This window comes from Mauremys mutica, chromosome 4, assembly GCF_020497125.1.
Source record: "Mauremys mutica isolate MM-2020 ecotype Southern chromosome 4, ASM2049712v1, whole genome shotgun sequence".
Classification (NCBI taxonomy): Eukaryota; Metazoa; Chordata; order Testudines; family Geoemydidae; genus Mauremys; species Mauremys mutica.
This window is the reverse complement of record NC_059075.1, coordinates 27,825,352-27,853,264: the sequence shown is the minus strand read 5'-3', so window position 1 is coordinate 27,853,264 and position 27,913 is coordinate 27,825,352. Positions and strand designations below refer to the sequence as shown.

Here is a 27,913-nt window from a genome sequence, read left to right as displayed (position 1 = left end):
TGCTACATTCAGATCATGTTTATATGCTTCTCTCTGTAACCAGGAAGGCTAGAAACTTACATTTCTTTTTTTTTTTTTAAATGAAAGCTCAGATTCTCATGTAATCACATGACTCTAGGAACTGGAGCTTTAAGAAAAATGTCAAATAGCATGAGACTCATGATAAAATTGGGAGAGCTGGCAATGGGCTGTTAATGACATCACAGAGAGAAAGTGGCAGACCTGGACAACTCCTGATTCAGGACCCCTTCTTTAGCCACTACACCAGAATTTGTTTTAAATATCCCCCTCTGATAATATGCCTCCCCCCTTCAGATTTCTCCCCAGAGCCAGATTTGAACTTGCAGTGCTTGAATTCTAGGCCCACAGCATACTCTTAGAGCCACACAGATCTTAGGAATACACTCTTCTGTTGAATACTTGTATGATTTGGGGAATATACACGAGAAGGGATTCAGCTGAGGAGAATGCATTTCTTAACAGTGCTCTCCCTCCCTCTACTAGAACTGTATCATAAAGAACCTGCAATGTCTTTAGCCCATTGTCTGCTGGAGACTTTGTTGTTTCTCCGACGCAGCAGTTCAATCTTTCAGTCACACCATTCAGCCACGATTGAAATTGGTCGACGTTGGTCTTGTATTGCTCATGTTCCTTTGTTATCTTTTCAAGCAATTTCACTCTGCACTGTAACAAGAAACGTCCAAAATGGTGAGGGCAAGAGCTTACCTGTCTCTTCACAGGTTGCATTTTTAACTAGGAAAACAGAGCCCACTTCCTTTCACCCTCATGTCATTCAACCTTTTCAGGAATTCACACCTCATCTCCAGTATGAAGACAAAAATATGTAAAGCTTTCTCCGGGTCTCGGCTGTGCTGTAGCATCTCAACATTTATTCAGAGAACAAAAGATAGCAAGGTCCTGTGAGGTCAGTGCCAAGCCTCCCTTTTCCAAAGCTTCGTATTTTTCATTAAAAAGCAGTATTATCCTTTCCCAACTTTGCTTTGAAACAGAGACAATATATGGGGTCAGCCTACAAGCTACAGCGACAGCCTCCATGCTGGCAAAAAGTATAGGATTACTCTGTCTGATCATGCCTGAGGCATGTCAATTATTTCACAGCACTTGCCATTTAAACAAGATGTAAAGAAACTGCTATAATTGCACATTAGAAACTCTGCAATATTTTTAGCATCTATGGTAACCTCCAAAGACTTTGCTTTCATTGGCACAATATATAGGGCCTGGCACAAACTAGGGGCAGGCTGCAAGGAGACGTCTCTCCACACACATCTTATGCCCCTATGCAGGGGCCAGAGACAGGACTGGATCCTGGGATCTGGCTGATCTACACAGAGGTCAGGTCACTGGTCTAGGGGGAAAAGTGACTCAAAGCTCCCATCTGCTCTCCCCTGACCCTGGAGCTGCTCTGTGCAGACCCTGCATCAAGTTGGAATAGTCTGAGGGTACCTCTATCTTGTGTCCTCTGCAAACAACTCCAGCAGTCTGAAGACACCATGGTATAGGAGCATTCTGGCCATGTCACCTCTCCTCCAGCCATGCCAGCAGCGCAGAGGCAGAGAAATGCATGAGGCCATATGTCAGCTCCAGACACCAGAGGATCACCCTTGTGCTAGGATGATCCTCCAGAGCCAGTCCCTCTTGCTTTAGGGCCAGACCGTGACAGTGGTGCAATGCAAAGCAGCTACACTGCACTGGAGAATCTGCCCCACGGTGACAGTCTTTGCAGTCAGAAGGCAAAATTCTGATCTCAATTACGTGGAGTATTGAAAACTCTGTTGAAATGGGAATCTGTCCTTTAAATTTCAGGGCACGTTCCTGATCCTACTTGCAGGCTAGGGAGCTCTGTAGCAAAGCGTGTGATCTGGGCCTGGCCTAGCCTAGTGTGAGGGATCATAGACCTCAAATCAAGCCTTGCACATAGTGGGCCAGATCCCTTGGCAGAGAAAGTGAACTGAAGACATAAATACACTAGGGCAGGAAGTGCAAACTGTAAAAACTCCCAAGTGGCAGGATTCAAATCTGATTGATAAACAGAATTATGGTGAAAATGTGCTCCAGCATCTTACAGTAAAATTACAAAGGCTGATTAAGGAGGAGATGCACAGCTTAAACTGAGAAGTAGCTTAACTTCTGCCTGGGACAAGCTGTTCAACCAAAATGAAGCAGTCCAAGGCTTGGAGATTACTACTGAAAATGTTGCGATCAATCAGGTCATGTGATAAATTACACACATTTGAACAGACGCAACATTGTGCTAAGCTATCATATGAAAAGCTAACCAAGGGCAGGCTGAAAACCTGCCAGACTGCTAGAAGGAGCTGCCTCTGAGTGCAACTTTTAATGAAGAGAAAGACGCTGCCATTTGCTCTGTCAGTCAACTAATTATTCTTTTCACTGAGAAGCAACACAAAAGGAGCATTAACTCTTGCCTTCTGCAGAAGCACTTGAATAATCAGAGAACATCTACCAGCCAAGATGTGGCATGAGGAGGAACGTTTGTACTGACAAGAAAATAACAGATCCCAAGCAGGCTGAGATGGGGAATACTAAGAGATGACATTGTGAAGAATATATGCAGGTTTTTGGTTTCAGGTTCAGGACATGCTTTTGGTGCATCGTTACCCAAGAGATAAAGCATGAAGGTCTACCCCATTCTCTGGCCTCTATGGGTATGTCTACACTGCACACTTAGCCCAGGTCTGCGGGACCCAGGCTTATAGACTTGGTGTTTCCAAATCAGAGTTTGAATGTTCACACTGCATTGTAAACCTTGCTTTACAATTGCGGGACTCATGTCTCAGAGCTGTGCTAACACGTCCATACAGCATTATGCAGACCTTCTGACTAGGTCTGCAGCTTGACCTAGGTCTGCAGCTTGACCTGGGTCCGCACTGAAAAATGACAGGGCTTGGACCTGAATCACAGTGGGAATCAGGCTTTGACCCACTCCCTTAGCGGGATCCTAGGACCCGGGTCCTGAGTGCTTGCTGACCCAAGTCAGACTGATGTGTGTGTGGACAGAAGTGGGGCTTGGGCTCAAACCTGAGTCAGAGCAGCAAACAGAGGCTATAAGTAGCCAGCAAACAACTGAGGGAGAATTCCTGGTGCAGGCACTGTGTGGGGCCTCTGCTGGCTCCCTGCAAGCATTGGTACAGGAGGTGTGTGAGGGCAGTTGTGGGGTTGGAGACAGAAGAGAATGTATTGGGGCAGAGCTGTACAACATGCTACCATGGCCAATCTGAGCTCTGCAGAGGATGCCATAACTTAGGGGTGCCTAAATTTCGCTAGAGGTTGTTTCAGCCCCTGGAGCAGCCCAGAATTGGGAAGGCGCCAAAAATGACTTCAAGCCACCCTCTGCCACTCTCTCCCCTTAACTCACATGGGATTGTCTGAGAGTAGAATGAAAGACGGAGCCAAGAACCTGTAGGTTTAATTTAAGAGAACCAACGGGAATCAAAATATTTGTGTTTTGCACCAGCCTAGATTGAATAAGTGTTGAAACTTTACTTCACTACTGTTCTGGTTAAACAAGAAAGACAGGATCTCTCAGTGATTATTTATATTTAGATTACATTCTTGGTTAGTACCAATAACTTTGGGGGGGGGGAGGAGGGCAGAGGGGGTGGAAGAGACATGTGGAGCGGGGGAGGGACTTGGCTGCTGTGTGTAAAAATGTTACAACAACTGTAATTAAAAGACATTCCGGTGAATATAATTTTCAGTTTGGGAGTGAGAAGGATACTCAGTGGCAGCAAGAAAATATGTTAACTCACCAGAGAAGCAATATCACAGATAAACCATTTGAGAAATGGAATTCACTTGCTCAGCCTGTGACAGAAATGGACAACTGCACGAGATCTAAAAGAGCTTCTTGAGTACTAGTGAAATTTACAAGTACCAGCAAGCTGTCTCCTGTAGCCAACTTTGGAATTCAGCTGTCATTTGCAATTTACTCATAGTCTGGCCCCCGATCACGAGAGGGGCTGAGACAACTCAGATTACGGGATCTCTTTCATTCAGTCCTCCCTCCCATTGTGAGAGGTAGCAAGGTTCCTTCAGCTAACATTATTCACTACCTGGCAAGACTCCCAAGCTGCCTCTAATCTTAGAATCAGCCAATGAGTCCCCCATTTATTTCAGTCATGAAAACGAATGTTTTCCACCACCCCTTCCACCCGCAGCCTCCAGAGATTTTTCAACTGGATTGTTTCACTTTCTCTTCCGGCGCAAGGTGGCATTTGTAGCTGTTTCAACTGCCTTTTCTAGAGCCTCAGTTATCTGGAGACATCAGCATGTATTTTACCTAAATACACTGGGCCTGATTCTGAGCTCACAGCAGCAACAATCAGTGTAAATCTATGCTGGTGTAAAACTAGCCTAAGAGATCTGACTCAGGCTCTCTGTATTCAGATAATTTCTTTGAGGGAACTAGCTAGTCCAAATATCAAACTGCACAACACAAATATTAGCTGTTCATGGATAAAGGACAAACCCTTGTTTAGAGAGAAGTCATGAAACATTTAAATTGGGAATCTGGTGAAATTTACAATCCCAAGAGTTGAATTGCCAGGAGCAAAAAGGGGTGTTTTTAATGAATGGATTTACTCTGCAACCTGACTTGGATTAAATGTTTCTTTAGATGTATTTATGGCTAGGAAGTGTGACTTCAGCAGCTGCAGGCACAGAATAGGGGTTTATATTTTTTAAAATATTTTAAATGAAAAAGTAACTCAAGATTCTAGCCCTGGAGACTCGAGGCTTCTGTTTCCCACAGAACCACAACTTCCCCACATTGCCCCCCCCATGAGACTCTGTGCTCCCCTTGGACGATGATTTCTTGGGATGAGAGTGTCCACCAATCACCAGGCCCACCCAATCCTGGGTCTGGGTGGAGAAGTGGGGAAGAAGAGCAGGTGTCATGGTTGTACAGGCAGATGACAGAGCCCATGTAACGGAGTTCAGTTTTATTAACACTAGTTTGGATTAGTCAGTTACCAGACACTGGAATGCCTGTTCTTCCCCAAGGCAAATCCAAAGCCACTGATGTACAAAAGCTACTGTACAGGTGGCTGGATATACCCTAGATATGTCCTTGATCTACTCTCATTGCTTTAGTGTCTTGAGCATCCCTACGTGTAAGCCTCTCCTACCCACCAAAGGCAAATCCTTGTCTCGTAGCCAGATCCTTCCCACTGGCTGTGGAAGTGAAGGGTATTGTCTCATCTCAAACCTTCACCCAGACCAACTATCAAAGTGAGTCATGGACATGAAAAGGTGAATTATAATGTTGGCCACCCTCTTGTCTAATGACCACTGTACCTCTGGGATTGAGGGCAGGTGCAGACTGGAAAATGAATTAGCATCTATTGAACATTTTTTAGCTATTACTTTTGGCTGCCTATTCTTTGTGTTGGAAAAGCATTAACTGCTTGCCAACTCTGGGATTATGGTGTGTGATTCTTGATCTAGGGATTTGTGTTATAGCCTCTAATGAGGGTGTGGAATTGGGATGCTTCCTCATCTCCTTGGATGGATTATTTTGCATCAAGATCACACTGAGATCTTTGATTTACCAAAGGGCAGGGAAGCATTTGCTTTGGGATTGTTCGTATTAATCTTGCCCTGTTAAGAACACTCAAATCTTCTTTGCACTATCGATACATTCTTTCCCCATGAACCATATTGGGAACTCCTAGCTCTCATATCAGAAACACTAACAGTAAATAATACAGGCTAGTAACCGGTGAGCATCCTAAACCCTCCTCTCTTTTATAGTTGCGTTTTACCTGAGCTTCTGCCTTTATTTCCTCATATTCCACCTTCATCTTCTTCTGGACATCCTCATCGACACTCGGGTCACCTATCCTGTTAAACAAGGAAGCAGCTTCCTCCAGCAGCCTTTCCAGCAGGACTGACTGATTTAGGACATCGTTCAGCAGAACCTGGGAGTGGCTCAGCTGCCATTGCTTCTCCTTTAAACCGAGCTGCAGCTCTATGTCAGGCTCCAAGGTAACCTTCATGTTATGAATCCAGGCGTAAAACTCATCCTGGGCTTTCAAGTATTCACTCCAGTGCAGCCACACCCATTCGATACGGCTGTTGGGGAAAGTGAGAAACAAGATACATGAGGTTCTCCCAGGACCAGTGAAGAGGGTGGGGAGTTTAAGATGCTTTAAAAAATGTTGGCAATGAAGAATCAGATTCTCAGACAGGATAAATCAGCCTAGCTTCATTGACCTGAGTGTCACAATCCACTGCCCAGCTCCCCCTGGCTGTGGGAAGAAGTACCCTGTGCTAGCCCTGTGTCTGGCAAAGATTATTTCTCAGGTCACTGGACTGGCATATTGTGGGTAGATGCAGAGCCAAGGTTCCACCTACTCTTTGCTCCTTTCCAACATATGGATGGGAACCCAGTGAAGGCTCCTCTCTCCCCACCACAATACAGATAGCCAGAGCAAGGACTAAGGCAGCATTGTCTGAGAGCATTAGACAAGCCACAGTCTGACCCAATATGTCAAATACAGTCTTTGTGGAAACAGCATGTGTCCTACCTGTGGCAATGAGTAATGTAGATGGCTGTTTCTTCCCACATGGCTTTAATGTCTTTCAGTTTGGATAGTATCTCATGCTTTTCCTCCTCGCTGATGCAGCGAAGAAGGGCATCTGCTTTCATCAGGACCAAATCCATTTTCAATCGACCTTCTGGCTCCAACGCACAAATTTTCTATTAGAAAACACATAACTGAAAACATTAAAAAAAAAAAAAGAGAGAGAGAGAGAGAGCCTGCCAGTGTAGTTATTGAATTAGAACTTTGTTTTTATATGGAAATCACTACACCCCTGCTGGAAAACTCCTACAAAATTTGATAGAAATAAGAACTTTCCTACTGTTTTTTTCAGTATTCTTACAGGATTTAATTAATAGAGAAATATATCCCTGTTGTAAAATAGTTACCACCACCAACAGAAGGGTAGATCATTTTCGGGTAACTTTTGTAGGTTTTCACGGTAATTTCTACACAGCCCTGTTGGGTTTGTGCCTATTAAGTTCTATAGGACTTGCCTGTACTAGCGTGTCTCCACTACTGCTACAGATCTATTGCACTACATAAGCACATGACGTCTAATTCACTTTCCTGGAATAAGTGCAGAGGAGACACTATTCATGGGAAACACTGAGCAAAGCCAGTATTGTAAGTTGTACCAGAACATGCCATGGGAGCTGCACAAAAAAAGCAGTTTGTTGCAAATCACAGAAGACACACTTTGAGCCACCCTATAAAAAGATTAGAGAATTATATCTCTGCTATTAAATTCTATTTCTACCCAAAAACATGTTGTGTATCAGTTAAGGCTCTGGCACATACATGCATACCTAACACAAAACCTACAAGCAAGGAAATGAAAATTAAGCCATCTAACACTGTGTATCTTCTACTCTTCCACCCAGAGGCAAACCTAACCCCTAGTACAAACACCCCACACCACACACACCACCTTAATTCTGCCCTAATAGTGTTGTCAGCCTTCCAGCATCACCTTCCCACTATCACGCAGACCACTAGACTTCCTTTCCCTGCTGTTCCTCTGCACAGTTCTGGGAAACCACGCTCATTCAAGCTGGGGGAAGGGGTGCCAAAAGGAAAATGTTGAGACACTCAAAATCTGAGGTCACTTTTAAAAATTTAGGCCTAAGTGATTTGTCAAGAGTGATTTGCCTTATTACCCATAAATACATCATTTGATTATTTACTTGTAAAAACACCAAAAAAAAACAAAAACAGAGCACAGGGGAAAATATAAACCACACCCAGCAACCAATAGAAAGATTCAAAACCAAAACTTAGTCCAGGCTTCAGTCTTATTCCTGCTCGAAGTGACATGAAAGCAAATGAGCCCACGACTGAGAAAGCCGTGGTTGGAGCTGGCATTATTTTTAACGATTGTTTTCTTTGGCTGGCATTTTCATTAGCAAATGAACCGAAAATAAATCATAGTGAGGAAGCCTGAATAAATGCAAGCCAATTGGGAAAGAGGCACTTGGAACGGATGTTTTTATTTAAAAAAAGGTAATGAGTGAAAGAATGAGCAGGCCAGAAGGAGACATCAGCTGGGTGGCAGAGGAGGAAGAGGGGAAAGAAAGGTAGAACTAATGAAGAGCCACTGCTTTTTGTTTAATAATAATGATGGATTTCCAATATCCAGATTCAAAAAGCTACTATAACAAGGATTTTCTATGCATTATGACCCTGTTCCAAAGTCCAACAAAGGCATCAGCTTTATATCAGCCCAGGTAAGATCATCACAAACCACATAATCTTCATTCTTGTGATCTGTAATGTTGACAGAACCCCTTGATAAACTGCCTCCCACAGCACTGACTTTCCTGAATTCTCTGAATGCATTACAATGTTGTGTGTATCAACATTCCTTATGCAAAAGGTAAGGGCTGTGATCATCCGAAAGCAGAAACAAATCCACAATCCAAAATGAAATAGGAACTTCCAGCCTTTGTGACTGCTATGCAAGTCGGCCCATCACCACCAGCTCGCGGATGAGTCTCTATGCTAGGCCTGGTACATGCTCCAACCCACAATGAACCCCATTTGAGAAAACGGTCCTGAAAATACTGTAATGTCATTATATAAACCACCCCACCAGGAGTGCCATTTTTCAGCGCTAGTCATCCCATCTCAAAAACAGAGGGGGTTCAAAGGTGGGGGCAAACATGACTAGATGCACAGAAAGATGTTCATCTGAAGAGAAACTGAGAAGGCGGTTTCATTTAGAGAACAGGCCTATCACAGGGAAATATGAGAGATGTATAGAAAATAAGCTAGTGCGATGGGGTATACAAACCCCACACTGGGGAACACAGGGTTAATGAGCTATTGTGAGAGATGTCAGACTTGAAGGGAGGATTGTAAAAAGGTAAAACACAGCACAGCTAGTGGCAGAGCAGACCTGGTGGGAACTCCTCAGATCAGTGCAGCCTAACAGCCACTCCCTGATGGAAGGGACGACTCGATGCTGACCCACATTTGCTGGGACTGTTCTTCCATGTTAGCCTGTGAGCCTCGCTGGGGCCACAGGAGATTTACAGAAGCCTTCAGAAGAAAGAGCCTTACCACACCAGTGGGACAATCCATTTGTGTTCATTCTTTTTGCAACGCTGAAAGGAGCAGGGTTCATTGCAACCCTGAAAGGACCAGCCTGCTCAGGGCTCAGCCAGAGAAAACACGTTTTTGTACACTGAGTACCTCTTATGACTGGACTGGCACAGCGGAACAGTCAGGCGTCTCAGAGCAGAGGCCCAAGCGAGTGTAAAGGCCCAGCCTGAGGGTGCCCTGGGGAAGGATGCAGTGATACTAGTCTCAACCTACTGCCCCACTAGAATAATGAATGGTACAGCTGGGGTAGATAGGAGCAACCAGTTTTCTCAGTGTACAAAAACAAGGGACATCGAATGAAATTGAAAGGAAACACAAATAAAATGGATAAAAGTAAACACTATTTTTTAAACACACAAGGCATAATTCATTTGCCACCAGATCATTTGCCAAGAGATTAACAGGATCATACAAAATATTATCTTTGTAGATAATGCACAGATTCACAGTTCCATTAAAAGGATGAGAGCTATAAACCCACTAACTGACAGGGTTTAGGAAGAAACTTGTCCTACAGACAGATTATTCCCTAACTGTCCATCCCTGGGATTCCAGTACCTTTCTCGATAGCATCTGGTGATATCCAGCGATTCTCAGAACCCAAAGCAGTGGTAACTTACTGTCTCTCTACAGGCAGGGTGAGGAATAAATCAATGGGTGGCACAGCGCATCCATTTGTCGGCACGTGTGCGCGCACACGCGCACACACACACAGAGTCGCAGTCAGGCTAGAGCATTTCAAAACAAGTGCCGTATATACTCGATCATAAGACGGTTCGTTTATAAGCCGACCCCTTCCCCCCAAGATAGATAAGTAAAAATGGAAAAATTTTATAACCCGTTCATAAGCGGACCCTATAATTCAGGGGTCAGCAAACTTTGGCTCCCGGGCCATCAGGATAAGCTGCTGGTGGGCCGAGATGGTTTGTTTACCTCCAGCGTCCGCAGGCACGGAGGTAAACCTAAGTAAACAAAGTGTCCCGGCGCGCCACCTGCTTACCCTGATGGGCCGGGACAGCAACTGGTGGGGAAATTTTTTGTGGGGGAGAAGCTGGGAGTCAGGGGAGTAACCCCTGTGACCACCCCCCACGTGACCCTGTCCCTAGCCTGGGACCCCCACACTCTCCCCATCCCATCCCTTCCCACCTTATCTGGGGAGGGCCAGGCAGGCTGGGCAGCACGGCCACAGCCCGCTCTGGCGGGCCAGACTGGGCGGCACAGCTGCAGTGTGCTCCGGCGGGCCAGGCGGCACAGACACAGCCTGCTCTGGGGGGTGGGGCCAAGCGGCACCGCTGCAGCCTGCCAGCCCTGGAGCTGGAGCTGCTTAGGAGACTGGGGGGAGAGCAGCCTGGCCAGAAGTGGAGAGACTCTGGCCCCACCTCTTCCCTTCTGTCTCTGCTGGCTGCGCTGCCTCTCCTTGCCCCCTTTGTTGGGGGGAGGGGCTGTGTCCCACCTCTCCCTCTCTATACCCGTTCATAAGCCAACCCCCTTCTCGGGTGCTTCCCTTTTTTACTAAAAAATTCAGCTTATGTACGAGTATATACGGTATATTTACCTACAGTTAAGAAATGGTTTTGAGGAATCAGTGATCAGCCTCCCAGGGGGCCCCGCCTTCCAGCTAGCCGCAGGGGAACTTAGCTGTCAGATCCATGTCCAAAAGAAAGCTTCACCTAATCTTTCTATAGCTAAACTTCAAACAAAGCACACAACCTATAGTGACTCCTAGTGGGTCACCAATTCTCCTAATTTGAGCAAAACTACTCATTATCTCTTATCATCAAAACATTTCTAGTCATAACAATGTGTCTGGGGCACTTAAAACCTCACTCACTCTCTTCAACACTTGTTAACTTTCTGCCCCATCCTCCTATTCTGATTAAAAAATTGCAAGTATGCAGCTGTCTGACCTTGCCTCATAAAGGCCAGAGATTTGCCTAGCTATGTGATGTTTGGTTTTCAGCTGGCAGTGGCTGAACATACAAAATGGTTGACTGTGGCATTATCAAATTCTGGGGTATTGTCCCCTGTCAGAGACGTGGGATGTGATGGGCTACTGGTCTCATCTGGTAGCATCATTTCCTGAACTGCATTGGGTGGTTGCAAACCCCAGTCTTGTGATTGCGAAAAGCAATTAAACTTCCACTTTAGCATGCACAAATGAATGAGTGCTGGGTACAGCAGCGGAGATAGTTTGGTAAATCAGGATTGCTCTTAGTCTTCCAAATACACATGAAAAGTCTGGGAGCATCTAATCTAACAGCAGGATGCAAACCTCCCCGCACACCCCCATTCTATTCCCTTTTTCTATGGCAGCAATACGCAGCTTGCAAAAGAAGAAACTGGAGAGAATGCTGAAGTGATCCTGCCCAAATGGGAGCAACCTTACAGCTAGTGGGGCTATTTTCATGCCCTATCCCACCTTGATCGTCTCCTAATGGCAACTTCTCCATGACCCCTGGCAGTCCCTGCAGTGCCAATGCCACTTGTGAATATGTCTCTCAGAAAGGAATATCAGTCTGCCCCTACCTCAGTCTCTCTTAGCCTGGCTTCCAGGGCAGACCGAGGTCCCTCGGTGTTGTCATTGATCCGCAGTCTCTCCTGGATGGCTTTCATCCAGGCTTCTGCATTCTCCACACTTGTGTCAAATTCATCCTGGGGCTGCTGAGTCATTGCATTAGAGGAAACTAAAAAGATAAAGAAATGAGGAATTAAAAACAATTTCTCTCCTCAGGAACGTCTCTCACAGTCTTAAGGAGCAGGGAAAAGAGGAAGATAACGTTACTGATCTCTTTTTGATTAATGGCATCAAAATCCACAACCCACAGTAGTCCTAAATCTCCATGAGACTCAACAGAGGTGAGTATGGAGTAAAAGCTCAAACTCCGAGCTTCTAAAATGAAAGGATACAAGGGAACGAGATGAAGTTGGGACACTCCTTTAAGCTCTTTGATTTGGGCTGACATTCAAAGGGCTAAGAGTCACTGCATTTATTTGAAAACCAAATTAGGTTAATTTGATGCATGTGAAATGTACCAGACTGGACACTAACGTCCTTCGTATTTTCCCAGAACATGCACAGCACAGGCAGCGGGAATCTAAATACGTCCATTCTCAACATGACTCTCTTTAAGCCCATTTAGGGCTCAGCCCTGCAAGGTAGTGAGCACCTGGCCCTGGCCTAGCCAAGCACTTGAGTGTGTGCATAACCTTAAACATGAATTGTCTCAATGAAGTTGGCCAGAGCAAACCAAAATACTCAGCACCTTGCAGTTAATCCACTCTGCTGAAACTTCTAAGGAGGCTGATAATCAGAGCAAGTTGTGGTGATGGTTTTGAGATACGGACCCCATTCCTGCAGGAACCGGGCTGAGACAGCTAACACAGATCACTGTCAGTCATCAGATGGGACCATCTTTCAGTGCCTATGCACTTTGGGTGGATTTGAACTGGGGACTTATAGATAAAAGGTTTTGTGGACCAGATCCAAAGTCAATATAAAGAGTCTCCTGGTGTTCAATGGGTTTTGGATCAAGCCAATGCCTGGCAGTCAGTTTCTCCTTAATAAAAACGTTACACCTATTTGTTCTCCACAACTGACTGTCTTTCTTTAAAGGTCTAGAGATAATTCCTGAGGTCCCATTTTTGCCACTGTTATTCTGATCAAGTAGGACTTTGCTCTGGAAGCGTTCCCACTGATTTCCATGGGACTGCTCCCACACAGTCCAGTACTGCGCAACGTGAGCAAGGGGAGGCAGAGTATGGCCCTTGGTGAATCCAGCCCAGGATTTCTGATTACATCTTGAAATTAGAAGACACCCTGATCATAACCACTGGGCGGGGGGGGAGAAAGGAGAGTGATCTGTTTATGCCCCCTCCCCCACTTCCACTACACACCCCCACCCCAACCCTAGCTTTTCCCTAGCCTGTTGCTGTTCCTCTCACTGTGGTGGCAGGGCATGCGCATTCTCACACGCTTGTCACAGCTGCAGCATCACCCTGAATCAGGGGCCAAATGTGCTTTCCTCTGTGCCCATGGGGGTAACTGTGCTGGAGAGGGGATTCTCCCTAGGCAAGGGAGTAATACTGCTACACACTCCACTGCGGGTTCTCCTGGTGGAGGGCACAGGCCAGGGTTTCATAAGAGCCCACAAAGGCAAAGGCTGCCCAGGGGAGACACTGACTCCCTCCATTTCCCAGCCAGCCTGAGCCACGTATACCCTGGGTAGTTGTGGCAGCTGGATCCACGCCCCACAATGAAGCAGGAGACGTGGGCGGGTTGGGCTGCTACGCTCTCACTTCTACTGGGCCCGGTTTGACAAGCTGACATACCTAGCAGACAAGGTTCAGCGGGGGCGATGGAAGGATTGCGTGTGGGAAGGATTTGGCCTGCCTAGGAAGCCTCTAGGAAAGGAAATGGGTAGTCCAAGGTTGCACAAACCCTCCTATGACAGAACCAGGAGTGAACTCATTCTCAAGGTGCAGGCCAACTGAGAACTCTGGCTTGGAAAATCAAACCTAGCTCTCGCAGAAACAGTTTAAGAAATATTTGGCAGCAAGGCTGGACAACAAATGGTCCCATCTTATATGTCTTCTATGAGTTGTCCAAATCATCCAGCCACACATGAAGGAGGACTTGTGGGCTTCACTGAGGACTGAGGCACTGCTCATCCTACTCTGTGTAGTTTAGTTTGAGGGATGAGCCAGAGGCACAGTCCTACAGACACTTGGGTCTGGTGTGGCTGGAACAGCCTCCCACCTGAGATCTATAGAGGTGACTCTTGGAACTGTTTTTGTATAAAGATTCTACTTTATTTATGTATTAATTTATAATGCACATTGATAATGAAGAAATCTGTGACACCATATGTGAGTAATAATTAATCATAAGAAATAAAGGTGTAAACAAACAAAGCACTGAACAAAGCAGTCACCCCCTGTGGGACAGTACAGGCAAAAGAGAGAACATTCCAAGATACTGAGAGAGAGGTAGTCTAACGCGGGCCAGCTCCTCAAATATATCCAGGGGTTATAAAAAGTATTTGAGGGCTGAGTTTGAGTAATTTGGTAAGTGGAAAATATTAGAGATGGGCCAAAACCAGACCCATTTAGCTGATCCACTTTTCCCATTCCTACCTCGCCCCTCCCCACAGCTCTGACCTCTTTTCTTCCCCTCCAAAAAGCCACTTAAATAAACAGGGATCAGGTCAGAAACAACCCTGATTTTACCAATAAAATACTGACCCAGATACTGAGCTGTGGCTAAGTTCTGCTCAGCACAGCTCAGGACAAAGGATGCAAAGGGAGCTTAATCACACACGTGCACCCACATGACCATGGACCTACCGGGCTGTCAGTCTAGTCCCTTGTATAAGTTAGAGCAGCCAGAGGCACCATTCTGACCACAGAAGATCATGGGGCATAGGGATGCCTGGCTGTGCTCGTATTTCCCTGGCCATACCCCTGCACAACCACCAGAATGGTGCTGGTGTAGAAGCTGTTGTACATCACCTGAATAATCCCTTGTCTCAGGGATTCAGTGGCAGGCTCAGCTGGGTTTAGGGTCAGAGCAGCACCCACCAAGATTGGCGTGGGCATACCTGGTTCTGTCTCAGAACAGGGGAGTGGACAAGATGACCTCTCAAACCCCTTCCAGCCCTACATTTCTATGTAACCAGCTTCCATGTACCAGAGGATCTGGCCCTCTATCTGCATCGCGTTCTCTGAATTTCCTAAAGTACTTTTTTTTGGTTAAATTTATGCATCCAGTTTAACTACCTTTCAAATAGGTTTAACAGCCCTCATCGGGTATTGTGAGGTTTCATTAGTTAGTGTTTGTAAAGCACTACTGAGATCCTTCAAAGTCACTCTTTAAGTGCAATGTATTTTTGGCAATATTATCATTATTTTTCCAAGTTTCTCAATACACATTTTTTCTCCCTGCAAAGCCATTCTGCTTTTCCTAATGTAACACATTTTTCACAATCGATCCCTTTCTTAAACATACTTTTAAACCAAACATTTATAGTGCACTGGCTTTTAAATGGTTTCAGTATGTCTTGAATTCCTGTGCTCATGTACTACTTGACTCACTTCCAGAACCAAGCTCTCTGAGAAATAAAGAGAGGGGGAAAGAAAAGTGCTCCAGGAAAGTTAAATCACTCGCCATTGGGGACAGTATTTTCCAATTATTGAAATACTTCAGGCTTTTCATAACTCTTTCCATTTGGAAGAGATTAGGGTTCTGGGTTTGCACATGAGAAGTGTTTTTAAAACACTGCAGTGTGTCAAATTTTATACAAACGCACAAGTGTGGAAGCTATTGTGGTTCTGGGAACTGTTTGGTACTTGGGTCCTGGGGTAATTTAATAACTGCTCAGCTGCCCTGGATAGTGTAAGGAGAGTTCTGAGAAAGAGAGACAGTTGTATAGGAGCACAAGTCTTTCAAAGTGGAGATGGAATTAGCATATACTACTGTAGAAGCAACACATCAATCTCCACGATTCCAAAGCTGAGAGTTCTTGGCATACTAATAATTCTACAGCTCTCAGTCATGCTACGATTAGCACATACATCCCTAGATAAGGGTCTAGATTACTTCAGTGGGAATCATACTCACAGCAGAGCTAAATTTGGTCCAATTTGAGTAAGTGGAGAAACTCTTGAAATTCTAGTAAGCATTAGCTGTATCCCCAGGAATCTGCAGCTTAACCATTTTTGGGGGTTCAGGACATTAACCCTAGCACCTTGAACATCTTCCAAGGCAATTTTTCCTGTACTATTTGTGGGGAACGTTTATGACCATCAGGAATTGTTTGTCCAAACTAATGTACTGAAGAATAAACACATGCTGGGTGTTCTTGGAACAATCACTTCCATTTCCTGCTTAAAGTTAATGGCTATAGCCAAGTGGTTGTCACACGGGTGGCAGGGTGTAGAGCATTTACTTGCAGCGCTGCCATTTCCTTTCCTCTCATTTCCAAACAATACCCATTCTCAAGGGAAACCCATAGCTACTTGACAAACCCAACTGCCACCACGTGATCACAACAGCTACTTTTCGGCTTAACTGACACCTACCACGTGTCATTGAACATCAGAATGATAACACAGTTTGTTGGATCTGTTCACCAGCTCGTAGTGAAGCTAATTCTTTCCAGCACACAGATCTGTTTTAGGCTTGGTCTACACTAGAAAATAAGGTCAGTTTAACTACATCCGTCAAGGGTGTGAAAAAGCCACACCCCTGAGTGGCATAGTTAAGGTGACCAAAGTCCCCGTGTAGACAGTACGAGGTCACAATGGAGGAATTTTTCCATCAACCTAGCTACTGCATCTCAGGAAGGTGGATTATCTAACTGACCCCCTCTTGTTGTCATAGGTAGCAGCTACACTCAAGTGCTGCAGCTGTGCCACTGTTGTGTTTTAAGTGTAGACAAGCCTTTAAACTCCAGTGGGAATAAAATATAAATGTAATTAATAAGATTGGGACTTTTCAGTTTGGAAAAGAGACAACTAAGGGGGGATCTGATAAAGGCCTATAAAATCATGACTGGTGTGGAGAAAGTAGATAAGGAAGTGTTACTTACTCCTTCTCATAACACAAGAACTAGGGGTCACCAAATGAAATGAATAGGCAGAAAGTTTAAAACAAACAAAAGGAAGTATTTCTTCACACAACGCACAGTCAATCTGTGGAACTCTTTGCCAGAGGATGTTGTGAAGGCCAAGACTATAATAGGGTTCAAAAAAGAACTAGATAAATTCATGGAGGATTGGTCCATCAATGGCTATTAGCCAGGATGGGCAGGGATGGTATTCCTAGCCTCGGTTTTACCAGAAGCTGGAAATGGGTGACAAGGAATAGATCATTTGATGATTACCTGTTCTGTTCATTCCCTCTGGGGTACTTGGCATTGGCCACTATTGGAAGACAGGATACTGAGTTAGGTGAACCTTTAGTCTGACCCAGTATGGCCGTTCTTATATAATATCCCCTCACTTTATAAACCTACTTTTACACTTCCATAACTTCCAGTTCTAAGAAGCTATTTGCAGAAGTGTGGACCAATAATTCTCCTCTAAAAGGAAGCTGGACTTGTAAATAAATCAGGAGCTGAGCTCCAGGGTTACTCCCTTTTTCACTTCAGGGGTGGCAGCCAGCAGAACTGGATGGAAGTTTTTAAAATTTTGACATTTTGAGGGGGAAAAAAAGAAAATGATTTTCCTTTTAATTGCAAAATCTCCCACTCCTCTGTATTCTGCCACCTCGCTCTAGTAGACATTATCCTGCTGTAATTCAGCCAGATTAGTAAAATGCCGGGGTAAGTAAGAGCACTTCTAATTTATTTTTATGACCAGTGAAACACTGTACAATATCTATCTTAGGTATTTATATGGCCCCCATCATCATAGGATCTGAGTCCCTCACAATCTTTAAGGCAGATATTCTCACAACATCCCAGTGAGGTAAGGCAGTGCTATCATCTCCATTCAGCAGATGGGGAACTTGTTATAATATGTATAACAAACAGCCGCCAGGGGGAGCAGGCAGATAGTCAGATAACGAAATGTGTGGCTGTTTCAGGTTGTGGTAGGTGCGTTGCTGGAAACTGCTGGAACTGGGGGTCTGTGGAGCTATTGCAAAGTTATATACTTGTTGCCTGAATAAACAGACAGTCAATACTCAAAGAAGCTGGAGTGCCTACAGCTTACAACGCAACAGAACGGAGGCACAGAAAGGCTAGGTGACTGGCCCAAATCACACAGCAAGTCTGTAGCAGAACTGGGAGTTGCAGCCAGATCTCCCAAGTCCTAGACTAGTGCTCTCATCCCTGGACCATCATTCCTCTAATATGCTAGTAGGAAATCCTCAGAATGAAGTGCATCTTCTCCTTCTGCAATTGCCAGTAAAAGGTAACTAGTAGCCTACTAGTAACTAGTAAAAGGTAACTAGTAGCCTACCTGCAACCTTCAGATTGTGAACTTGGAACCCCTCCTGGTGAAACTGTCCGGACTAGATTTCCAATTTCTGCTCAGCTCCCTAAAATAAGAGATACAACATCAGTCAGCCAAGGGAAAAGCACTGCAAGCCAAGCACATTAGAATCATAGCCCCAGGGGCTGGGATTTATGTAATTAATTAAATCCCACCTGTCTGCTAAAGATTGCAGGTCCCCCCAGTTCACATCTGGGTGCCATGCAAGGGTTCTGATAATACTGACCAATAAAGTTCTACAGCGTCTCGGTCTTGGCTGGGACTGGAACTGCTGCCGTGTGAACAATTTTTAGTGATAACGTATCTGATCAATTTCACTCCTTTTGCTGGTCACACCTTGCATGTGAACAATCTATGATTTTCTTGCATATGTGTGCTATTCAAAATGATTTTCCAAATAAATTCTGCAAATTATTCTTGCTCAGCAGATTGTTCTAACAGTTCATTGGGAACACCCAATACTCCAGTTGTGCTGATTAGTTTTAATTAGACCCAAAGGTAATATGGTAATCACGGTTTCTGTCCTCTGACTGGATGAGAGTAACTCTTATGATTAATGTATTAGTATTTATTATTCGTACTGCAGTAACGCCTAGTATCCCAGGCCTCCATTGTGCTAGACCCTGTACAAAGAGAATAACTTACACAGCACCCTACAATGAGCCTGGACGCTTTAGGGAACAAATATGATAAACCCCCTGCCCTGAGCAGCTTATAGTCCAACTACCAGACCAGACTGAACAAGTGAAAGCAGCAAAATAAAGTGCCTGTAAGTATGGGGATAAGAAATGATGGACAGAGGAAGGGGCAACAAGGCTTACACAGACACATATATTGCTGTGAACATGCCCTGACGATTCTAATACGCGTCTCACAGCTCATCCTCCTCACTTGGAGCAGGGGCGGCTCTAGGATTTGCGCCGCCCCAAGCAGGGCGGCATGCCGCGGGGGGCGCTCTGGCGGTCGCCGGTCCCGCGGCTCCGGTGGACCTCCAGCAGACGTGCCTGCGTAGGGTCTGCTGGTCCCGTGGCTCCAGTGGACCTCCCGCAGGCGTGCCTGCGGATGCTCCACCGAAGCCGCGGGACCAGCGGACCCTCTGCAGGCACATCTGCAGGAGATCCACCGGAGCCGCCTGCCGCCCTCCCGCGGGACGCCGCCCCAAGCGCGCGCTTGGTGTGCTGGGGTCTGGAGCCAGCCCTCACTTGGAGCCAGAACCACTCCATCCATAGGAGGGGCTAGACATTTCAGAATCTAGAAATACGCCTGAAGCCACCTTATCCGATCCAAATGTTCTCAATGTCTGAGTGTTTGGAACTGGGACTTTTTGCTTCAGACCCATCTTTTTAAAAGAACTGACTTTGAACCTGATATGCTAACTGCCTATCTCCGACAGGTGACGGGGAGCACTCAGCACACAACTCTGAAAGCAGTGGCCCTTGTAGGTAACCTTCAAGTATATATTAGAAATATGAACATTTACAACTACTAAACGAGTGTTCAGACCTAATATGTCAGACCTGATCCTTAATAGGGTACCAATGCCCTTTCCCCCTTTAAAAAACAAAAACTTGAGAAAAAAATGGAAGTCCTAATTTTTGCAAATCTTAAAAAACCCTTCATCTTCATGGACATGAAACTGGCAAAGTTTGCCATTGTTAGGTTTTTAATTATTTTTAAGCTAAAATTAAAATTTAAGTCTGTGAGAATGACTGTCCTATGGAAGAGGGAGTTTGCAAACACAGCCCTATTCTAAACACAGCATTCAATGCTTAAAATAATTGTGTGATCTCTAGAGGATCAAAGCTCATGATCATAAATACATGAACACGATTTTATTTACACCACCCACTGACGTTTTTTTAAGAATAGCATATAACTGCTCCAGGGCCTAAAACATTGGAACCCTCTCAAGAGCACATAATCCAGGGTAAGTAAAGTTGCGTGTAGATAATCCAATAATTTAGACATTATTCATAACAATATCTGCATTGAACTGATGCCAGGGCTTTCTGTTGCAAAAATGACATCGCTCTGTGTTCAAACAAACCCGAACTCTAGAGTAAGCTAAGCCTTGCCTACATCCCAGGTGCAGTAAATCATCGAAGCCGACAGCAACCTTACCCCCAAGCTCTTTCTTCGGGAACTGAATAGTCCACTGCAAACCGTAAATAGCATCTAAATTAATTTTGAACGGTTGAGAACATTTCTGGAATTGAGTAAAATAGGCTGCCTTCCTGTGACTCATTTTTGCCTGAACTCTAGCGGTTTCCATAGCTTAGTCACCCTCCCACCGTGCCTATATGCCAGGCACTGTGGGTCAGTAACAAAGCAAGCATATGCTTTCAATCCCAAAGACTATTCCTATTAGCCGTTGGAGTTTGCTGTTGTGCTCAGGTCCGCTAAGAGGCTGTAACCCCAACACAAAGTTCTCTTACTGTGTAATCTGATACATTTACAACCAGTGAACACCTTCTATATGAGAAGCAGCACTATCTTTTTCAGTAGAGCATTAACTAGGGTTGTAAACCTAACAAAGGATCCAATCCTGATCCCATTGAAGTCACTGTTGGTTTGCCATTGATTTCAGTAGCAGCAGGACTGACCCTGAAGTTTTGTGTCAGCAGTCCCTTTCCATGTTCTTGGAGCTATTTTAAACTGGAACTGTGATCACAGATTGCTGCTGCTGAGCAATGAAAGTAAAGCAAACATTTAACACTTCCTACTGCAGTGGAATTCAACTTTGCTAACCTTTCGGAAATGTAATAACTTACATGTTAATAACTATACCTGGGATTTTCAGTCATGGCACCTAAAGGAGTTAGAATCTAACTGTTAGATGCTCAAATCCCATTGAATTTCAATGAGTGTTAGAGCCCAAATCCTCACATTTAGATGCCTTAACTCCCATTGAAATCAAAGCTGAAATTAATGGGAATTAGGAGTACTAAATACCTCTGAAGATCTCGGCCTTCGTGCCTAATTTCCTTAGGCTCCTTCGAAAACCCTGTGCTAAATATTATGAGGCAGATCCTCAGCAGTTAATTGTCAGGTCCATTGAAGTCAATGGAGCTGTAACAATTGACACCAGCTGAGGGTCCATCTAGATATAGATATATCTATACACACGTTTGTATATTCAAAAAACAATTACAGTTGCTGAGTGATGATAAAGTCACATCATTCACAAATCTCAAGCACTTAAAAGTAAGGACATGGATAGTTAAGAATATCACAGATCTTGTATATCCCACCAAAATATTTTTTTCTTTATTACAGTAATGTATATTCCCACCACAACACAACAATCTGAACTCTCACCCTAAAGAAGTAATAGTCTTTCACCAGTAATCTCAAAGCACAAACACAAAGCCTGTTAGAACACCATGTGTCATTAATGTGAACATAGGTAACTTGTGTGGTTTTTTTTCAAAAGAGTTTTGTGTTGTATCAACTATTCCCCACCACTGCCAACCCACAGAGTGTGATCCAGCAGTTGTGCCCTGGCAACCCATCCAAGATATGCACACCACAAACTGAGAAACACTGACCTAGAAAATAGGTAAACATCACCTTTAAGAAGGAAAATTTGAATATCGTGTCTGTGGGGCAGTACTGCTGCTAAACTGAAGTGGAACAGAGCCTGTGACAGACACTTCCTGCACAGGGCTCACTAAATGCAAATGGTGAAGCTATAGTCAAATTATGTTCTATATTTGCAAGTGTTATTAAGTTTCCTTAACCTTCTAACTTGCTCTATACACATAGGGCCATATCTTGCACAATGGTCTGATAATACTGAACTAGTGGCACTATCCATAGGAGGTGTTGTGTATTGTCTGTTAAATTGGAAAAAGCTAGTGTTTACTATAGAGTTACACTAGTTCATTGACATTTTCCTTGTGAAATACACTAACAACGTCCCAGCAAATCTAGAAATCTAATCTAGAAAGAAAGCGGTAAGGTTTGCCTGCATATCACCTGCATGAAGGTCAGTAGAAGAGGCGTGTCAAAGCCAGAACTATTTATACAAACTTCCTCATCTTTAGATCTCAGATCAAACGGGGCCTGGATCTGAACTTCTGGTTTTCATTTTGCAGACACAAACCCATCCCTTAGTTCTGTCCACCTGGAATTATAAAGATCTTGTGACTTTAAGGTCAGACTACATAACAAACCTAAGGAAAATTATCCACAGCTTTCAGGAGTCCTGAGTTGGCCAGGACTGTCCTAGGTTTTAAAACTCAATCCCCAGTAATTTCAGTCACAGCTACTGTTTTAAGTCTGTAGTGTTGCTATGTCGTGTCTTCCTGAATCATTACCTCTTCTGGCTGTTCAGCAGCACTCCCTATTGACTCCTGCTGGCTGCTTCTACTCTGCAACTCTCAGCCTCGCTACTGGAGGCTAGCACCAACTCATTAATACTTTTAAAGACTCTCTTTGTGTCTTATGTTAGTATCAAGTGGTAAATGTAGAAGGATCATGTGGATAACAAAGAAAATCCCACAAAAATCTGATTGAATCTTAGGGATTCTGGAAAAATTACAGACAAAATTCTGTTCTGATTTCACCACCATTCCCCATTGGTTTCCAGGGCTCCAATCACAACCCAGCCTAAGGATTTACTTTGTTAGGAGTTGTGATATCAGTGCAGCATGGTGAAATAAATTAGGACATCTGAGTACGAAGAAAAAGAGATGGGTTTCTTTTTAGTCATGATAGTGAGAGAATAGGATTTCCTCTTACTAAATGGGCATGGATGGGAGATGAGAAGCCAGACTAGAGATCAATCTGACCAAAGAAAGGACAGCACACAGCATGATGCCACTGTTTAAAAGGTGAATAAGATTTATTTAAATAGAGATAATCCCCAGGAAACTCTCTAGAGTTCAGGTCACCAACTAACTAGCTGGTTAACTCCTGTAGGGATTAATGTTTGAAATTATTATGTCTGACAGATGTTTGTAGAACAGGAATTACTAAAAACAGTAAGAAGCAAAAGTGCAGCATGGGTACAAATTAGAGCCGAGCCTTCAGAAATCATTGATATAATCTTGGACACAGACGTAACTTTTGTTTGCCTGTCTTAAGTATTTTTCTGTTTCTTCTGCACTTTCCTGGCAGTAGATTTTTCTTCCTTGTACTGCCGAGAAGAATCTGATTGACATATTAGCTGACTGTGAATCAGTTACAGCTCTACAATCCCAGGAAAATAGGGCAGAATTTAGCCAACTTCTTCAATCAACACCAGTGCTATTGCTGTTTGGCCAGGGATCTCCCAAACGGAATCTGTGTTTCATGCATCACACTTTTCTGATGCTCAAACTCATTAGGTGTTGTCTGTCTCCTGACTTCCTGGAACCGTTGGAAAATAAAATGCAGTGTTTTCCCAACTCAGTTCTGATGTCTTGAGCCATTGTTACTGTTAGGCTTGCTAGCAAGTCAAACCTGCAGGATTGCACCACTGCTACACTGGGTGTAGTTTACACTTCCACCATCAGTGCATGCTGAATCCAGTTTATCTGCTCCAAGGCATAGCCAGATTGCACTCTCACTCACACCAGTGTAAATGCAGAGTAACTCCACAGAAGTCAATGGAATCTTTGTGGATTTGGACTAGTGTAAATGAAAGCAGAACCTGACTCACGTCGTCTTAATTTGCACTATACTTGGCCAGATTTCTAGGGTTAAGATGAATGAAAGAGGAAATGATGACTGGAAAGGTAGAGAAAACATGGGGATGGAGAAGAGGAAAAAGTCAGGTCTGATCCTCCTCTCACATCAGTTTTGCACCCATTTAAGTGAGTGGAGAATTAGGTCCAGGAAATGTAAAAGCAAAGGAGGGAGAAAAGAGGAACACTGTAAAGAGAAATTGTGTACTAACTTAGCCCCTAGAAGACCCCCTGTAACAGAGTGCTGGGCAAGAACTGCTGACTCAGCCCCATGTCACACCAACTCCCATTAAGGGAAGTAAATTGGAGCTGGCTAGAGAAAACCTGCGCATAATTGGGGAATGGGAGACAGCTGCCAGCCCAATTAGCCTGGGGTTATCGAAAAGGCTGGGAGGAAGGAAGCCAAAGGGAGCAGAGTGATAGCTCTTCCTCAGCCCTCCTGGGGGCAGACACTAGCACCCAAGCTGTGTATAGTGAAAAGGTGGTGGGAGCACAACCCATAAATAAATGGCACCAGTGGTTACTAAACTCCAGGGTCTGGCTACACTGGCGATTTGCAGCGCTGGAAAGCCTCCACCAGTGCTGCAATTAGTAAGTGGCCACACCTGCAGGGCACTTCCAGCGCTGCAACTCCCTGGCTGCAGCGCTGGCCGTACACCTCACTCGGCATGGGGAATAAGGATTCCAGCGCTGGTGCTGCAGCGCTGGTCATCAAGTGTGGCCACACACAAGCGCTGTGATTGGCCTCCAGGGTATAAGGATGTATCCCAGAATGCTTTTATAAATTACTCTCTTTGTTTTGTTATGCAGCCTCTCTTTGTTTTGTTGTGAACTCCGAGCTCCGTAGCTCGGTTGATCCGTTGATCCCGGAGCTGTTTATCTACAAACACAGCTCCTGTTTGCTGTGATCAATCTGTAAACAATCAAATGAGATAATGAGGCAGGCAGGGAGTGAGTGTTTGCTTGACAGAAACAGCGGGGGCAGAGGGGAGAAAGGGAGTCGTGTTGGCTGCAGGCTGTTTGCAGTTAAGAGTTAAGGGTAAGGGATCGGGAACATGTTCTGATTTTTCAAGTCAGGAAGCTAACACACAGTGTTGGCTCCAAAAATCCACTCTCTCTCTCAACCCCCGCTCCCTGTCACACTACGCCCCACCCCACCCCCCTCTTTTGAAAAGCACCGTTGCTGCCACTTGAATGCTGGGATAGCTGCCCATAATGCATCACTCCCAACAGCGCTGCAAATGCTGCAAATGTAGCCACACACCAGCGCTGGTAGTTGTGAGTGTGGCCACACACCAGCGCTGGCCCTGCACAGCTGGACGACCAGCGCTGCAGATTTGTAAGTGTAGCCATACCCTCAGCATGGCAGGAGCAGGAGCCAAGAGGGCCCTGCAGTGCCCTGCTACACCCCCTCGGAGACTGTTAGCAAAAGAAACAGATAAAGATAAGCTAGAAGCTAAGGACCAAATTCTCCTCTCAGCTACAAGTGTGCAACCCCAGTGTCAGCAACTGAGAGTATAGCTCAGGGCAGAATTTGGCCACAGCTTGAAAAAGCAAACCAGGGACAGGAAGGTGTGAACATCAGAGAGAAGCATCATAGGAGTTTACTGCTTCTATGTTCCAAAAAGGAAAATAATTCACTTTCAGAATAGCAGATAGATCAAGATCCCTCTTACTTTCAAGACTATGATTACACAATCCCTACTATGACAGAAGCTCTCTTAGTACAGGGCTCTATGCAGATGGAAATGTAATGAAACTTTCTTGCTGTGCTGAGGTGCAGGCCCATCTATCCAAAAAGAAACCAGCTTCATACCTTGGGACTGCCAAGCTGCCTCAGGGGCAGAGGTTAGAATGTTCACAGGTGAGCCTCCTCTCTGTCCTGTCTGCTCTCCGCAGCTGGGAAATTTGCTACAGCCCTATAGCATTTGGGCTAAGAACGTACTCCCTAGGAAGGAAGCAAGCTTGGGCAGCCACATAAGACTGAAATCCACATTTACTTAGATTGTAAGTGCTTTGGGGCATGGACTGTCTTTGTGCTGTTTGCACAGCACCTAGCACACTGTCTATGGCTAGGGCTATGAAGCACTATGGTGATGAAAATAAATAACAGCAACATTGTGCAGCTTCTTCTACAGGGGAGATACTCCCTCACAATGAGAAGCAGCCTCTGTTGATGACTATCCTAGAAGACTCATGGAGCTCAACAGCCACTAAGGCAATTTAGGATGGACCGAGTCCATTATTGATAACATAAGAATCAAACTAACAGGCAGAAATCTGCCAATTCCCCAGAAAACTTTCAGTGAGTGAGCACTGAAATGTAATATACTTCTAACCCGATATAACACGACACGATATAACATGAATTAAAATATAACGTGGTAAAGCAGTGCTCCGGGGGGGCGGGGCTGCACACTCCAGCGGATCAAAGCAAGTTTGATATAATGCAGTTTCACCTATAATGTGGTAAGATTTTTTGGCTCCCGAGGACAGCATTATATCGGGGTAGAGGTGTATTTATATTTTAATAAATCCCAAATTACCATTTATGAGCACAATTCCCCTCAGTCCCAAAGCTGATCGTAAACTGATAATGATGTTTCATAACAATGCTTCACTTTCTGCATGTGCCCCCAAAGCCTGACTTCTCCATTAATAAAGTTCCCATCCCTTCAGTTTGAAGGAAGCTGTTTTCAGGCTTAGGTTAAACGAAGGTTTGAGCAGCATTTTTTTTTCTTGTTAGCACTTTCAAACCCATCAGTGTTGCAGCTGGGTGAAAGGCAGCAGTGTAAATGGTAACTTTTGAATCTACACATTCTGTGTTCAAACATGAATTCAAGTATTCCTATAAATAAAACTGGTTAGATGTTTTCAAATAAGCCCACAGTCCACATGCTGCAAAGGAAACACAGGTCATTAAACACTGAAGCCAATGGAGTTACTTAAAGGATTATTTTGGCTCACTGTTTAATCTACCGTACTTAAATGATGCCCTGGGCAGACTGGCTTAGTTGCAAGGTAATAATCTGCAACTACACACTGCTGCATGGGTTTGATTCCCAGTCTATGGGCTACCGGGGGGACAAGAGATCTCATGTTGCTTGACCTCCAGTACTTAGGGGACAAGGTTGATGCGTTCCTAAAACAGTTTAGTTCTCCTGGGCCACAAGGTGGCTGAGACGCATCAGAGCCACAAGAATTGTAGGGTTCAAAGCGTGATAAAATTTCTTCAGAGCTCTGATAAAGAACTAGAAACCCCCCGTTGGGGAGGGAATGCAGAAGCCTTTTGACTCTGTAGAAATGGTTGTTTCACGGGGCAAAAAAGTGGCTAAGCGACCATTCAGCGTAGGGCCACTAGACACCACAGTGATGAGTATGGTGTAAATGCCGATCAACGGATCGATGTCAAAGGAATTTCTTCTAGAGTGCTGAAGGAATCCACTATCCGTATTACTGCGTGGGGAAAGGGCGTCACTCAAGCTCTGACAAGCAACAAGTCAACTACCCAACAACCGCAGGCAGCTTTAAAGTCAACCTATCCCTGTTTAAAACAGTGGGTCTGCTGATATTTAGTAATTTACATATTTATATTTAATCATCCAGCTATTATTTATACTACTACTACAGTAAGATTCCCAGTTAGGCATCAGGGTGCCATTATACCAGGCTCTGTACAAACGAAGAACTCACAGACAGTCCCTGGCCCAGAGAACTCACAAAATCTAGGATTCTCACAGCACACAACAGGTGAATAAACAGACAATTGAGGTAGGAAGACCAGGCAACACTAAAGGGAAGGGTGTTTGTGTCTTTGTGACCATGGCATCTCATTTGTCCCAGGTGGCCACCAACATAATCAATGCCCGATGGAAAGGAAGATTTTAAGGAGGGATTTCAAAGAGAAGATGGTGGCTTTGCAAATTGGGATGAGAAGTATCTTCCATAAGCATAAGGAGTGGCATGTGAGGAAGTGCCAAGGTATTTCTAGGAAAAGCAGACAAGGGGGCTGCCAGGCATAAGTAATTTGAGAGCTCTGCATTGAGCACATAATTAACC

At 44.6% G+C, this 27,913-nt stretch overlaps 1 protein-coding gene across 5 annotated transcripts in view; it reads right to left on the bottom strand.

The window, feature by feature from the left end:
• The window catches only part of SYNE3 (spectrin repeat containing nuclear envelope family member 3), a 92,735-nt gene that overhangs the window by 50,948 nt on the left and 13,874 nt on the right, over positions 1-27,913 (bottom strand). For 2 of the 5 annotated variants that reach the window (XM_045013655.1, XR_006578857.1), the window contains exons 1-5: positions 16,269-16,407; positions 11,718-11,875; positions 6,573-6,745; positions 5,808-6,117; positions 523-684 (exon numbers count right to left, since the gene is read on the bottom strand). In XM_045013655.1, the coding sequence (XP_044869590.1) occupies positions 523-684; positions 5,808-6,117; positions 6,573-6,745; positions 11,718-11,875; positions 16,269-16,278 (813 nt within the window). In that variant the 5' untranslated portion in view covers positions 16,279-16,407. Of the gene's footprint in view, positions 1-522; positions 685-5,807; positions 6,118-6,572; positions 6,746-11,717; positions 11,876-16,268; positions 16,408-18,152; positions 18,232-27,913 lie in introns of those variants that run through there. The other 3 variants (XR_006578858.1, XR_006578860.1, XR_006578859.1) reach the window with 3 other exon arrangements.